The sequence below is a fragment of the Protomyctophum parallelum genome, assembly GCF_964188405.1.
Source record: "Protomyctophum parallelum genome assembly, chromosome: 5".
Classification (NCBI taxonomy): Eukaryota; Metazoa; Chordata; class Actinopteri; order Myctophiformes; family Myctophidae; genus Protomyctophum; species Protomyctophum parallelum.
Genome location: NC_139702.1, coordinates 29298103 through 29315105, shown reverse-complemented (window position 1 = coordinate 29315105; position 17003 = coordinate 29298103). Strand labels below are relative to the sequence as shown.

General features: G+C 44.6%; 1 protein-coding gene across 1 annotated transcript in view; it reads left to right on the top strand.

The window, feature by feature from the left end:
* Positions 1-17003, top strand: part of cacna1ab (calcium channel, voltage-dependent, P/Q type, alpha 1A subunit, b) — a gene marked incomplete at both ends in the record, with an annotated part of 292563 nt that overhangs the window by 188970 nt on the left and 86590 nt on the right. The window contains 5 exon segments of the mRNA XM_083764411.1: positions 2885-2952; positions 3447-3553; positions 12421-12580; positions 14610-15768; positions 16732-16903. Coding sequence (XP_083620537.1) covers positions 2885-2952; positions 3447-3553; positions 12421-12580; positions 14610-15768; positions 16732-16903 — 1666 coding nt within the window.

Sequence of the window (17003 nt, the reverse complement as noted above, 5' to 3'; positions counted from 1 at the left end):
AGTTTCTCCATGAGCTGTATCTCCTGAATCAAATCCTCCCATTGTCCCTGTGTTGGAGGTTCCATCTGTCTCGAAAGGGTCTTTCTGTGTGGAGTTTGCATGTTCTCCCCGTGTCCCCTAGGGTAGGTACCCTCACAAAGAACATGCAGTAATCCTGGTCTCTAAACTACCTCCCCCTGGCCAGCCGGGGCGCCTGATGGAGGGGAAAGGAACTGGTCGGAATAACACGCTACGTCCAACCGGGGAACCTCCCCCCTGTGAATACAAGCAGCTTGGACTCCTCATGTACTGAAGGAAGCATGAGGTCAATCCATTGCTCTCCCCAGGTTGACAGAGGGAGTGTATAGCAACCCCGGACTACAATATAGACAATAGGCACTGGGTGAAAAAAATTGGGTTACAAAATTGTGGGATAAAAATGTAAGATATAAAAATTAAAAATAAAGTAAGATCAAAGGATACCAGGTAAACAATGAATCTAACATCTGTCTCTAAATAACATGTTATCTAGTAGGGTTGTCCCGATCGGATCGGTGATCGGAAATCGTGGGCCGATCACGTCATTTTCAAATGATCGGAAACGGATCGGGAGCCGAAAAACGTGATCGGGACATCCCTAGTATCAATATTATATCCATATCATGATATTTGACTGGATATTGTCTGATTTGGGATATTGTACTATTGTGTGATATGTAGGGTGACCAGATCCCAACTAACCAAATGTGGGACAAAGAGTGTGTTTGTGTGGGACAATGTGGGACACATGCGGGGTTGTGTCGTGCGCGTGAATAATGTCTATACGAAAACAAAAATAATAACATTTCTATTCCTCAATTAGACATTTATATTCTGCCCCTCACAGAGCATATCTATGCTTTGCCATCTGGTTGATTCAGTAGCACATAATAGGACTATGATGATAATAACTATAATAGAACTACTATGCAAAAAACTTAACAGAAATGCATTTAAATGAACTATTATTGGACAAACAGGACAATAGACCAACCAACCAATACAACTGGACAATTCACCAACCAACCAATACAACTGGACCAACCAACCAACCAAGGGGCTTTGATTTGATTGTGAAGGCATGAATAACCAATAAGGAACCAATACATAAATGTTTACTTTATCAAAGTATCCTCCTCCTAACAAAGCCAACTACTACTAGCACTACTAATAGCACTTACCCTAACCCCTTAGATAGCATTTCTGTTGGCTTAGATAGCATTTGACACAGACTTATAGCATGTTATGTAGACAGCACTATAATTGTATTGTATATAGTTATAGCACGCCATAGTACATATGTATAGCATAGTAGTAAATATGTATAGTTTATATGTATAGTGTATGTATAGTTTCATTATATAGATATTCCACTGTTACTTTCTTAGCTTACGCATGTTTCATGATATTGATAAATGCTTTTATGTGATGTATTCCCATGCTTTTGTTCTTGCTTAAATGTAAGTCGCTCTGGATTAAGAGCGTCTGCTAAATGCCTAAATTGTAAATTGTAAATTGTAACTACAAATTATTTTGAAATTATACAGGTAAAATAAATAAAAGATAAAATAAATTAAACCAGAAATATAAATCAAAATAATAAATTAAACTGTAAACACACTTCTCCACCATAGCAGCACAGCCAGGATATACACCTTTTAGGTGTTTTTAGGTGTTTATGTTGTCCATTACAAGTCTGAAAGTCTCTCAGTTGTACTGTGTGGTAAACACTAGTTATTTCAGCTGCTGTTACGTTTTCTTCTTGCTTTGGTTTTTAGTACAAACGTGTCCATGCTCCGTGAAGCCTCCTTTTGATCAACACGTTGCTTCACGTCGCTATTCACCTCCTCCGTGTCACTGAGAAACGACTCTAATTACAAATGTCACAGAAGACTCTTTCAATATGCCTTGCACTGCATGGCGTCTTCACCCACGGATAGTTTCCCTGTGCTTGTTGTAACTGCACTTCATTTTCTTCCCCTTTCTCCTCCATGTTTTAGCTAAGACGCTAAATCGTTGTACTGTGTTTCGTGTGTTTTGTTTTGGTGGGTGTTCACTAAACTATCCGCACCGCAATGTTTTGATTTCCCCGTCTCTGCCCGGCTGTTTTATTGACAGCCAATCCTACCTACCTACACACACACACACACACACACACACACACACACAAACAGTCACGGCCCGGCCCCTAGCCCTGTCATAACAGCCTCTGCAGCTCCGCTGCTCTCCCACAGACCCACAGCGCACATTTGAAAACTGGAGTCCGTCTATCATAATGCGGGACAACGTCTCAATTTGCGGGACAATCCCGCACAATTCGGGACATCTGGTCACCCTATAGTGATATGGCATAAACGTGTTCTATAAAATAGAAATATCGGATCGGGAAAAATCGGTATCGGCAGATACTCAAAAATGTAATTATCGGAATCGGATCGGGAGCAAATAAACGTGATCGGGACATCCCTAATATCTAGTGACTAATTTACCTGATCTTGAGGCCTACAAAATCGGGATTTCTTTTTAAAATAAAATAAAATAATATTATCAACTAGTCGACTATAGTACCAACAAGGTCGACTAGTGGATTTACTATAGTCGACTAGTAAACTTTACTAGTCAACTAGTCGAGTAGTTGCTTCATGCCCTACTATCTAGATAACATTTTACGTTGTGGACAAGAAGAAAATGAGCCTGCATCAAAAGCAAGAAACCAAGGTCTGCATGGTCGACATAACTAGGTCAGGTGCTTCTCTCTCTCTCTCTCTCTCTCTCTCTCTCTATCTTTCAGTTTGCTCTCTCGGACCTGCCTTTCTTTCTTTCTTTCTTCCTGTCCTGTTGCAGTACTTAACACGTGTGACCACAGACACTTTGCTCAATGTATTCTTGGCCATCGCTGTGGACAATCTGGCCAACGCTCAGGAACTCACTAAGGTAAACATGTTACACTATGACGTCGCTGTCGGGCATAAAACCGTGTATACGTCCATGTTAAAACATAACTGTGTTCGCCTGGAAACCAGACACAAATTCCTTGGGGATATTGGCCTGGCATTTCTCAGTTTGAATTACATTTCACTCACCCCAGAATTGTCGGAGCCCCACTATTCAAAGTGAGACTTTTTTTGCGGTGACATTGGAATCCGTTTGTAAGGGGGGGGTCTTGTTCTCCAAGCGAAATAGAATGTGGCGGTAGCCAACAGCGCCCGGGTGGTTTTAGTGGCAGGTTATGACTATGAGTTAATAACACGCTTGTGCTAAAGAACTTGCACTCACTTGGTTAAAAGACAGCTAGCTGCTATCATGCTGTCCTAGATAGACCTTTGTCATGTCTTCTGGCATGGCTCCAATAATCATCTTCTCTCTTCATTGTGTGTGTGTGTGTGTGTGTGTCTCTTCCCCCACTACCCCCCCCACTCCCAAAAAAGGACGAGGAGGAACAAGAGGAGGCAGCCAATCAGAAGACAGCAATGCAGAAGGCCAAAGAGGTGGCGGAGGTTAGCCCACTGTCCGCTGCTAACCTTTCCATTGCAGCGTGAGTACAATTGAGAGACACGCACGCACGCACGCACGCGCACACACACACACACACACACACACACAGTAGTATAGAGTACCAAAAAGAAGAGCCAGAATGAGAATAAGGCAGCTACGTGATGAAGTAGAGTTTGGAGAGTCATTTTTTTTTATATAATTTTTTTATCCCACGATTTTGTAAACCATTTTTCACCCCTGTGTCAATTATCTAATGTGATCCTGGGCTCTACACACCCTCCGCCAACCTGGGGAGAGCAACGGACTTGAACTCATGCTTCCTTCATGCATTAGTGTCCAAGTTGCTCGTAGCGTGTGGAAGGAACACGTTATTCCAACCAGTTCCTTTCCCCTCCATCAGGCGCCTCGGCTGGCCAGGGGAGGTAGTTTAGAGACCAGGGCTGCATCCGAATTGCTAGGGTTGTTCCCTACTCCCTACCCCCCATACGGGGATCCAGACTCTAGTGGACTCTATAGTGATGATTTCGGACAATACTCCCTGTATGGGGAGCACCGACTCTGACGTCAATATCGGTAGAGGGCGCTGTAGGTCCGCGGGTTCATGTACTTTTTATTTGCATGAAATCCCCATTTTTTCAGATCGCCTCATAAAGAACTGTTTGAAAAATAAACAAATCATCCCGGCCGTTTCACTCATTTGGATATGAAGGATCAACTGACTACAAGAAACCAGTCAAAACGCTGCTGCTGAATTTTCGCTAGGAACAGACTGTATCAAATAAGTGACTGCAGGCTGTCACCTCCCTGCAAGGACAATTTTTTTAAAGTTTTAAATTCATGAATGAATAAAGAAAAAATAGTTTAATGAAAATATGTTTGCAGGCATTTAGGCCTATATGTCTATGATAAAAAGGTTATTTTAAAATAACATAGGCCTATGAAAAATAGCCGATCTATAAGCAACGCGACGTCCGTGTTGTGAGCTTGTATCGGGTAGGCCTACTTTTGGTAAAGAATTACCAAAAGTAGCCGATCTACAAGCTCTGCTCACAATAATAATACGGACGTTTGGTGTTAACAGAAACAGCAGTCCAATAAATGACTGCCTACATAATGAAGTTTTAATGTATTTATCGCAATTCAATTAAATAATGTTAGATAGCATATTTTTTCATGGCAGGAATTAATGAATATTAATAAAACATATGTTCGGACACAATTAATGTGTCTCACATGCATGTATTTAGCCTACGTTTGTGATAAAGAATCTCACAAATATATTCTACAGCAAGCAACTGATTCCTCTCCTAACGTCATGCGCTGGGCCTGGGTGATACAATGGATCAGTAATACTATTGCAAATGAGTAATTTATTATAAATAAAATAAAACAATTTCAAATAAATGCACAGATCATTTGTCTCGAGATCTGTAGCTTCGAGATCCGCCAGGGAAGGGAAAACGAAAGTTTAAAAAGTACATTTGTGTTGAGTTCTTTCGCTGGTTCAACTTCTGCCTCTTCTGAGTTGGAGCGCAATGAGCGCATGCATGCAGAAGCAGCGCACGTGCGCAAACGCGTGCATGTGCGCTCAAGAGCGAGCTTGTGTTTTTGTAGTGACCATCGGATGCTCCCTACAATTCCCGGTGCATTGTGGGATACTTCAGTCCACTATGTTAGGGTGCAAAAATGCAAAAATGCTCACTACACATTCGGACACTACAACAAAATGGCGGAACGCCAAAGTAGTGCACTATATGGGGCATAGGGAATGAATTCGGACGCAGCCCAGGATTACTGCATGTTTTTTGTGAGGGTACCTACCCTAGGGGACACGGGGACATGCAAACTCCACACAGAAACACAGTTTGGAGAGTCTTATTGTCAGTATCAGTCAAGAGGAGACAGTGCTCAGGTGGCACAGTGGTAATGACCCATAACTGACGAAGACCCGCACGGGTCGAAACGTTGTAAATAGGGATGTCCCGATCACGTTTTTTTTTCTCCCGATCCGATCATTACTAGCAAATATCCTAATGTTTGTCACTCTATACTAGTGTAGTCTGTTGTGTTGCCTTTCAATTATTGAAAGGCAAAATGTGACTATTCTTTTATTAGAATGACTGTCATTGTGATTTGTTTTCTATGAAAGCATGGAGTCATAGCAAAATAACGATGTATTGGTTAATTAGAGTGAATGCAGTTCTACAGCTTATAGAACTGAAGTCCAGTTAAAACTCTTAAAGAGTATCTCTCATTCAGAGAGCCTACTACAGACAACTATACCATCATGCATAGCGGGGGTTGCATTTCCTTTTGTTTTCACCATAGGTGTCTTTCATGCCTCTGAGTGTGACTAGTCTTTGTTTGATGATCTCTGACTGGGACCAGGAGGAAAACAACTAGCGTAAACACAACCGTTTTTACACAATCTCATTGCTTATACATCTTTCTTTAAGATTTTACATTATCAATACAAAATCTGATCTTTTCTCCCCGATTCCGATCTTTTGGAAATCATGCGATTGGAGCCGATTTCTGATCTCCCGATCCGATCGGGACAACCCTAGTTGTAACCTTAAAATAAAGTGCTTCTGGGAGCTGCAAGATCAGTGTGCCAACTGCCTTCCTTCTTCAAAGTCCCTGCCCACCACCACCACGAGGTTCCACCATGGCTTTGTTGGGCATCTATGCGAACACAATTGGCTCGTGTTTGGGGGAGGGAATTAGAGGCTTTTATTGGGAAAGGTGTTAATATTCTTCCGGTTTGAGGGAAAGGATGTTCTGACTTAGAGAGTTCCGGGCCTGATGACTACAACATAACGTAACGATACCGTCCGCTCCCGACCGGATCACACAGCAATTCAATAACAAGGACCAGGCTTTCCTCCGAGGTAGATGGAAACCGTGGCAGTGAAAAGATGCATGCATGCACGCACATGCATGCACGCACACACATGCGCACACAGACACACGCACGCAAACACGCAAGCTCGCACGCACACGCACACGCACACACACACACACACGCACACACACACACACACACACACACACACACAAACTGACATACACACACACAAACTGACATGCACACACTTATTCTCATCCTGTAAGACACCACGGCTAGCCAATTGTTTCATGGAGTACATGGACGAATAGGAAAGAAAACAACAGATTGCGTTCTTTGTGAAGTAGTAGATGGCAGAAGGGTGTGTGCGTGTGCGTGTGCGTGTGCGCGCGCGTGTGCGTGCGTGCGTAGGGGGCTGTAAAATGTGCTAGTGGCAGCAGAAACGTAGACAATGGACCTTAATGTGCGTTGCTTCCATAGACGGTCTCATATGAATCCTCTCGTGTTGCTAGGAGACTATAGCCTTGCGAGCCAGACGGTTGACAGACTCACACAGATCTCCAAAGGTTTCCGCCAAAACAGCCTGTGCAACGGAAGCTTACTGTGAGTTTGTAGATCGGCTACGATGGAATAGGCTTACAGGGTTAAAGTGGTTAAACTGATTGTGATCAGTGGTGGAAAAAGTACTCAAAGTTTTTAAGTAAAAGTATCAATACTGCAATATAGCCTACTGTAGAACTACTCTGTTACAACAAGTAAAAGGCTGGAATTCAAAATGTGCAAAAAGTACAAAAGTATTGGCATCAAAATGTACTGGCCCGTGGCTGCATGCTGTGTGTGTGTGCGTGTGTATGTGTATCTGCGTGCGTGCGTGTGTCCGTGGCTGCGTGCCGTGTGCGTGCGTGCGTGTGTATCTTTCGTGTGTGTGTGTGTGTGTGTGTGTGTGTGTGTGTGTGTGTGTGTGTGTGTGTGTGTGTGTGTGTGTGTGTGTGTGTGTGTGTGTGTGTGTGTGTGTGCGTATAGGACTGACTGTAGTTAGTTACCTCTCCTGTGACTCCCACCCACTCCAGCAACACTCAGAACATCTCCAGATAATCGCCGTCCTCATACTGTAAGTCCATAATGACCGACTGCCTCTCCACTAAACACAATGGTTGTTTTGACCCTCGTGACCCATGCTGTTCTGTGAGACAAGACGCTGCCAGGCCCCTTTTCCACCGGTTGGTTCCCAGTGGGAACCGGTTCAGTTCTTTTTGGTTTTTAGTCCATGAGCCAGAGCTCCAAAATTGGAACGTTAATTATGAATTGAGTGTGCAAAACCATACCAACCAAACCAAATCTCCGACATTTTGGACTTACGGTATCCTACCATACTGTATTTCCAGTGGTGGAAAAAATTTATTGCTAAAAGTAGCAATACCACGTTTAGAAATTCTGTTACTCGATGTTACAAGTGAAGTAAAAAGTCCTGTGTTCGGGGGCACGGTGGTACAGTTGGTAGTGCTGAGGCTGTCGCCTCACAGCTAGAAGGTCCTGAGTTCGATTCCCGCTGGGGACGCTGTGGGCACTGGCGGCGTGTTCCCTCCTCCGCGTCATCAGTGCCCATACCCGAGGCGGGGGTTGGCGATAGGGCCTTTCTGTGTGGAGTTTGCATGTTCTCCCCGTGTCCCCTAGGGTAGATACCCTCACAAAAACATGCCGTAATCCTGGTCTCTAAAACGACCTTCCCCTGGCCAGCCGGGGCGCCTGATGGAGGGGAAAGGAACTGGTCGGAATAACGTGTCCCTTCCACGCACTACGTCCAGCCGGGGAAATTCCCCTCTGTCAGGTGAAAAGAAGAAGCTTGGACTCCTCATGCATAGAAGGAGGCATGAGGTCAGTCCGCTGCCCCCCCAGGTTGGCAGAGGAAGTGTAGCGCCCAGGATTACATTAGATAATTGGCACTGGGTGAAAAGAAAACTGGGTTACAAAATCGTGGGATAAAAATTTAGAAGTTAAAAAGTCCTGTGTTCAGAATGTCCACTTGAGTGAAAGTACAATTTTGGCATCAAATTATATAGTCCGATCTGCATGGAGTCAATCTTGGAGAAAAAGGATTGTCATTTTGTATTTTAAAACAAAATGTCAGAAGTAATGCCTGTAATCTTTAGCAGATTTGCGAGCCCTGCTATTTTCGAACAGATGAAAGTATAAAATAGCACTTAGAGACCGGGTGAAATGGCTTTTTCTGTCATTTTATTTTGAAGTTTCAGTCTTAAACATCTCAACCTGGTTTCAACTAATCAGAAGGTCCCATCCCTTCAGGCTATGGGACACTGGAATCTCATTTACTGCAGCTGTAGCAGAGCTCGTTTGTTTACTAGTCTGGAATGGATGCACAGAGAGAGATACGGCCAGTGAAGCATGTTTGTTACTAACCTATAATTCTTTCAGATACATATTTGAGTGTGCTGATTAAGTTTAAAATGAGTAATGAACCATCTGGATGTCATCTTGAATGAGAATAAAAAACTGAGTATCTCTGAAATTCAAATCAGGTGTGTTTGAAGGAATGTCCAGCTACTAACTGTATGGGAATCAGGTGAATGAAATCAAGATTTATTTATATTCATAAGAGTTGGTCTATGTCATCATCACACAGTACATTTACAGGAAGTTATTTAGATTGGCTTCATAGGACTTTTAATATAAAATATAAAATATTTTCTTGTATGATAATAATAATAATATCTCAAACTTATATAGCGCTTTTCTGAGTACCCAAAGACGCTTTACATGGGGGGGCTTTAGAGAGGTAACAACAAATTAAAAACAACTTTAATAGAAAAGAAATAGAAAAAATAACACTAAAAGCTAAAGAACATTAAAAGACAGTGAAAAGGGTTAACTGAAGGTCATTTTGAAGAGGTGGGTTTTGAGGGTGGATTTGAAGGTTTGGAGGGTGGGGGCATCTCTGAGTGCCTTAGGGAGGGCATTCCACAGGGTTGGGGCAGCAAAGGCAAAAGCTCTGTCCCCCCACGTACGGAGTTTGGTTTTGGGGACGTCGAGGAGGTTTGCATCACCAGACCTGAGGGAGCGAGAGGGGACATGGCATTTGAGGAGGTCACAGAGGTATGGGGAGCCAAAAAAATGATGACCACGGACATGCTCTAAAAGTGTGAAAAACGTATTCTTAATTTCACCAGGTCTAAATAACTGTAGTGGAGTAAAAAGTACAATATCTTATATTATTGCCATGACATGTTAGGAATTTGGTTTGGTGGGCAGCAGAGTGCAGTTACAACATTTGGACAACGTGCAAAACAGGACAAGACGGTGCAAAAAACAACACAGTGCAATGAATTGTGAATACATTAGGGCTGTCAAATGATTAAAAAAATTAATCAGATTAATCACAGCTTCAAAATTAATTTAATCATGATTAATCACCATTCGAACTATGTCCAAAATATGCCATGTTTTCCTGTTTATTGTTGTGGAAATGGAAATATAAATGACAGAAAGCGGATATACATTTGTTTTTGAATGATTTTTGTTTTCTAATGCATTTAGTATAGACATGATGTGATGTGAGCATTTGTAGGCCTAGCCTACACTTTGAGTTAAATTAACACTGGCTTTTGGCCATGTAGACTGCGGTCCCCCAGGAGGAAGTCACTAATGTTGCTCTGGAGAGGGAAGTCTGGAACACTCTGGTGGAGCCCCCGCGACCCGACTAGGGATAAGCGGTTGAAGATGGATGGATGGATGAATGGAGACTGGAGTCCCAGTCCAGAGATGAAAATCATAATAAAATGGCCTAGGCTACTTTCTATCAATTTAATTTGGGGGTCCTTGAAATTAAAATAGCTGAGAAGCAATGGGTTAAACTGTAGACTATAGTTAATTGAAATTCACAAAATACAATAATGGCACATAAGCATTTTTGGAAACAGGGCTTGGTTTAGAAAAGCCTATATTTTGCGCTAAAGTAATTATTGAATAACATATAAATGTAGGTTTTAAGGCTAGAATGGCATTGTAGTGGACTGTAGTGAGAGGCGAGATTGTCTCTCCTTCATTGCGGGACTGCAGGACTAGTCTGGAGATAGTTAGTCGTGAATCAGCTTCAGTTCGTACCTGGAGTTGCGCATTATCTCCGCGGTGCACAGCAGCACAGGAGAACTGTCTTTAATATATCCATGGTCGTTTCCAGTTGCTTTCCATGTGCGACACAAAAGTACCATGTGTTTGTTTTGGTAATAGCCTACTGCAGGCGCAGCCATGCTGATTCACGTAATCGCGTAGGACAAAACGAAACCAGCCGGACAAACATTAATGGCATTTTCAAAATGTCCACAAGTTGCGACGGACCCGAGTGATTCTTGCAGTGCGCTGATAGCTAACACTAGTGTGTGTGTGTGTGTGTGTGTGTGAGTGTGTGTGTGTGTGTGTGTGTGTGTGCAGTGTAGCCTAATGGGGCTTTGCTAGGCAGACAAAGTAACGCAACAGAGTTACAGAATCAAACCACTTTGCAACCAAACTACAATACACAAGCTATCTCTCTGGTGTTGTTCAATCATGACTGTGTGCTACACAGTGACAGATTTGTTATGCTCTGGACGTTCCTGAGACGCGCGCACGGGCGCATGTTAGGGGGAACACTAACATGCGTTAATTGCGTTAAATATTTTAACGCAATTAATTAACGCAATTGATTAATGCCATTAACGCGTTATTTTTGACAGCCTTAGAATAAATATAAAGTGCAGAGAGTTTAAGTATTCAGGTCAGTTCAGAGCACAAGTCAGACTCGGTCCATTCCACTCTGAGTGGGGGTGGAGGGAGGACAGAAGGGGGTCAGGGGGGGGGGGACACCAGCAGCGTTGAGGAGCCGGATAGACGTGGGGAAAAAGCTGTTTGAACGTCGGGCCTTCATAGTCTTACCGCAACCTCCTGCCTGAGGGAAGCGGGGCAAAAAGACTGTGGCCTACAGTAGCTGGGTGTGCGGGGTCAGCCATGATCTTCCTGGCCCTCCTCGAAGCCCTATACTCCTAAACAGGGCCTCAAGGGGGGGGCAAAGGGCAGCCATTCACCCTCTCTGCTGACGATGGACTCTATGATGGAAGGGTAGAAATGAACCACCATGGTCCTTGGGAGGTACAGTAGTGGAGTACCAGTTTAAAGCATTGAAACATGGATATATACCTCAATTGTGCTCAATTACCACCACTGTGTACTTTCTCTATGCATTAATGCAGTGGGTTTCCAACACTTTTCATGCCAAGGCTGGGAGGCTATTATTTATTCAGCATTTGAGCCAAGGACCACCATTTGAGATTTAGCCAAAACTTAGAATAATTTATTGTTGTTGGATAAGATTTTGCCCACAATTCATTGCTGCATTGATGTGGTACCATCAAAAACAACCATTCTTCTACATTCTCTAATTTTGTTGACTTCTTGTAAATTAAAGTAATGCAGATGTTCAACAATAATTTAACTCTTGAGAGTGTAAAAAGAAACCAAATGGAAACGTAAGGGTTCATTTGGTTTCATTTTACGCTGTGTCACTGTAATTATCTATTTACCAACTCTCCATCATTTTAGCTGGGGACCACCAGGGACCCCCTCAAGGGGACCACTGGTTCAAAACGGGGTCCGTACGCTTTTCCGACCAGTCATTGATCCGACATGCGGAAAACGGTTGGCGACCGTATTAAGGTTGGCGAACATGCATTAAGGTTGGCGACCGGATTAAGGTTGGCGAACATGCGTTAAGGTTGGCGAACATGCGTTAAGGTTGGCGACCGGATTAAGGTTGGCGAACATGCGTTAAGGTTGGTGACCGGATTGAGGTTGGCGAACATGCGTTAAGGTTGGCGACCGGATTAAGGTAGGCGAACATGCGTTAAGGTTGGCGAACATGCGCTGCTCCGTGCTTGCGGTTATGGTTAGGTTATAGGGTTTGAGGTAGGTTGTCGTTGTCGGAACTAATGACTGGTCGGAACTTAATACTGCACCCGTTGAAAACCACGGCATTAACACAGTCTCTCTCCTCCCTCTCCTCCTCCTCGCAGTAAGGAGCAGCAGAAGAACCACGTCAACAAGGCGGGCGGCAAGTCGGTGTGGGAGCAGCGCACCAGCGAGATCCGCCGGCAGAACCTCATGACGAGTCGCGAGCAGCTCTACAACGAGCTGGAGCAGGAGGACTGGAAGGTGGGAGGGGAGGGCGACGAGGTGAGCGCTATACTGGCATTACAGTACAGAAGGTACAGTAGGTAGTACAGTACAGAAGGTGGGAGCGGAGGGCGACTGGCATTACAGTACGACTATACACTAATAATGTGCCCTATCTCTTCTTCTTCTTTGGCCCTACCAAAGAAGTTTAGGGATAACGGTTAAGGCACGGCGCGTTAACTTTTAACCCTAAACTTCTTTGCCATTTTTTTTTACTATCTTGAAAAGCATTTTAAAATAGTTCAAACAAGATATAGCTGACAGTCTATGTAGCGTTGCTGGTCGGCCAGAAACCTCTTATCTCCATTTTTTGTTGTCAATTAAAATACTACAGTGTCACACAAAAGCATCAACAGTAGAAAATCTGAAAGTTCATTTTGAGCTCGTAGATCTGCTACTTTTGGTACTTTTGAATTTGAATGGTGAAAATTAACAGTTTTGGACATGTGAGGTTTCCACTCGACAGAGACGGTATCCAGCCTATACTCCAGTCCTGATATATGGAAAATATGATGTGAAAAAGAGACAACAAGATATCTACATATTTACACACAGCATGTCCTCATCCAAACATTATACCCAAATGAGGTTTAGAGGATCTACTGTAACTATGACCATGTTGAGATGGAGCCATGATTTAAGGGGTCATCCCTATGTTCCCCAGTTTCTACTGTACAGTATGTTCCCCAGGTTCAATGTTCCCCACTTACCTTAGGGTTTAGGGTTAGCGTTAGGTTTCTGGTTTAAGGACTTCAGTGTTTTGTACTATACAATAAGTACAGAACAAATAATGTTTGTTTTTGCCATCATTGTTGAAGAGTCTGAGCAATTATGTTTTGTTTTATTTTATGCCAGTGTTATTTTTTAGTTGGCTAAGACTAGATAGTTTAAGTAGCCTAGGCAGGCCTAAAGTTCAATGGATTGTTCAAAGACTGAACTTAAATCAGAATGTGCTACTATAGCATATTCTATAGCACTTACCCCACCCCCTTAGATAGCATTTCTGTAGACTTAGATAGCATTTGATACAGACTTATAGCATGTTATGTAGACAGCACTATAATTGCATTGTATGTAGTCATAGCACGTCATAGTACATATGTATAGCATAGTAGTTTATATGTATAGCTTCATTATATAGATATTCCACTGTTACTTTCTTAGCTTACGCATGTTTCTTGATAAATGTTTTTATGTGATGTATTCCCATGCTTTTTTGTTCTTGCTTAATGTAAGTCGCTCTGGATTAAGAGCGTCTGCTAAATGCCTAAATTGTAAATTGTACTATAAGTAACACTAAGACTTATTCTAAGTGGGGAACAAAGAACCTTTTTTGCATGGTGGGGAACATAGAACCTGGGGAACATAGGTACGGCTGGTACGCTCCATGATTTAAGGTCATTCTTAAATCTTGCTAGGGAATTTAGGGATTTCAGGGTTATAGGGAGCGTGGCTGCGTAATGAAACCCATTTCCCCCTCTTATGCGTCCTGAAACTGGGGAGAACAAGACAGGACCTTGTTTGTGAAAGTGAAATATCCCTTTAAGTCCGCACTTGTGTGGCTGCTATATGGAGCTGATGCGTGCTTGGGAGTTATGCATTATTTAAAGTGGGGCATGCAGAGAAAGATCCAGAGCTTGTTCCCAAAGAGGGAGAGTGGACTCAGAACTGGACCATGGGGTGAAGGGCAGCATGGCAGCACACTTCAAAACAGAACTCCATGCACTTTTATCAGGAGTCGACTGGATTATGTCTTGTCTTCAGTCTGTCCTCTCCCTGTCCCCCACTCGGCCATATAGGGTATTATGTCTTGTCTTCAGTCTGTCCTCTCCCTGTCCCCCACTCGGCCATATAGGGTATGTCTGTCTTCAGTCCTGTCCTCTCCCTGTCCCCCACTAACTCGGCCATATAGGGTATGTCTGTCTTCAGTCCTGTCCTCTCCCTGTCCCCCACTCGGCCATATAGGGTATCATGTCTTGTCTTCAGTCCTGTCCTCTCCCTGTCCCCCCCCCACTCGGCCCACATATAGGCGCCGTTCCAGCGGGGGGAGATGACCCACCTGGACCGCCCCCTGGTGGTCAACCCGCAGTCGGACAACCGCAACAACAACACCAACAAGACGCGGCCCGGCGACGTGCCGCTGGAGCAGGAGTACCAGCGGACGGACCTGGCGCTCTACCGCCGGCACCGCAGCACCCACAGCCACCGGCACCACCACCACCTCTACCACCACCGCCACCACCACCAGAGGACCGGCACGGAGCAAGGTCAGTATGCACCACCACCACCACCTCTACCACCACCGCCACCACCACCAGAGGACCGGCACAGAGCAAGGTCAGTATGCACCACCACCTCTACCACCACCGCCACCACCACCAGAGGACCGGCACAGAGCAAGGTCAGTATGCACCACCACCTCTACCACCACCGCCACCACCACCAGAGGACCGGCACGGAGCAAGGTCAGTATGCACCACCACCTCTACCACCACCGCCACCACCACCAGAGGACCGGCACGGAGCAAGGTCAGTATGCACCACCACCTCTACCACCAGAGGACGGGCACAGAGCAAGGTCAGTATGCACCACCACCACCACCTCTACCACCAGAGGACGAGCACAGAGCAAGGTCAGTATGCACCACCACCTCTACCACCACCACCGCCACCACCACCAGAGGACGGGCACAGAGCAAGGTCAGTATGCACCACCACCTCTACCACCACCGCCACCACCACCAGAGGACCGGCACAGAGCAAGGTCAGTATGCACCACCACCTCTACCACCACCGCCACCACCACCAGAGGACCGGCACAGAGCAAGGTCAGTATGCACCACCACCTCTACCACCACCGCCACCACCACCAGAGGACCGGCACGGAGCAAGGTCAGTATGCACCACCACCTCTACCACCAGAGGACGGGCACAGAGCAAGGTCAGTATGCACCACCACCACCACCTCTACCACCAGAGGACGAGCACAGAGCAAGGTCAGTATGCACCACCACCGCCACCACCACCACCGCCACCACCACCAGAGGACGGGCACAGAGCAAGGTCAGTATGCACCACCACCACCACCTCTACCACCAGAGGACGGGCACAGAGCAAGGTCAGTATGCACCACCACCACCACCTCTACCACCACCGCCACCACCACCAGAGGACCGGCACAGAGCAAGGTCATTGTCGTCTCCGTGCATCATGCAACCAGTCCGTTTTCCAGAACAGCTTGTTATAGAGCGTCGCAGTCCCGCCCCCTCGAGAGACCCGGAAAAGAAATCCCCGTTCATTTTCCTCATAGACTTTTCAGAAAGTATTTATTTAAAGACGTTTATTCGCCGCGGACAAAGCCAACTCTTGACGTGACAAATCATGACAATAAACGCAATGTTTTGGGGCCAAACAAAGAATTAGAAAGTAGCATTTTTGTAATTATTTGTTTGGTCCAAAATATTGTGTTTGTTGTCATGATTTGTCACGACTCGAGTTGGCCTACTAGGCTGAAGAATATATCCCACCTTTTTCACATTGGTCTATTATAGCGCCACCAACAGGTGGAACACATTTTTGGAACAAAATGCCTCAAATCATCCAATTGCCATCAAAGGCGTAAGAAGAAATGGCACCCTTTTCACATTGGCCTATTATAGCGCCACCAGGAGGCCACAACCTGACCTGGGCTGGTGGAGACTGTGGCCCGAGGGGCACTCTTTCTAGTTAGTATTATTATTCTAGTTGAGAATTAGTTTAAATTTTTGTACTGTAGGCCTATTTCCTTTTTGACTTCATGCTTTCAATTTCATTTTAGTTAGATTTTTTTTTTTAAAGTGGGTTTTGCTAGTTTATGTTAGTTTAGCTTTTGATTTTCTGTAGTCCTAAAGATTAGTTTTATAGTGTTAGTTTTTGTGTCTAGGCGAGACATGACTTTTGACATGTATCTAAATGTCTGACCAGATACAACCACCTCAATTGTTTTTATTGTGTTAACATACTCATACAACTTTCTTTAATGAATAACATGTCATTTTGTCTGTACGGTGTAGAGTGTAGACTCTAGCATACAGACAAAAATACATGTTATCCATGAAAGTCACATATAGAGAACTTTACCTATAAACTATATTATAATTCCCCCGGTGCAGCAGAGCCGGGCGGGGACACAACGGAGGCAGGAGACGGAGGAGAGCAGCCGTCGGAGGAGGCTGACATGGGCCGCGGCCTCAGCTGCATGTCCCTGGGCCGCGCGGAGGACGGCTGCATGTCCCTGGGCCAGGCAGAGGACGGACAGCTGGGAGAGGACAGGCCGGGACACAGGTTAGGAACAGAGCAACATTATTAGGGAAAACAATTAAGTGCATGGATTAACCCATTTAGGCCTGACCTCGAAATTAAAAAAAATAAAATCTTCGAAATC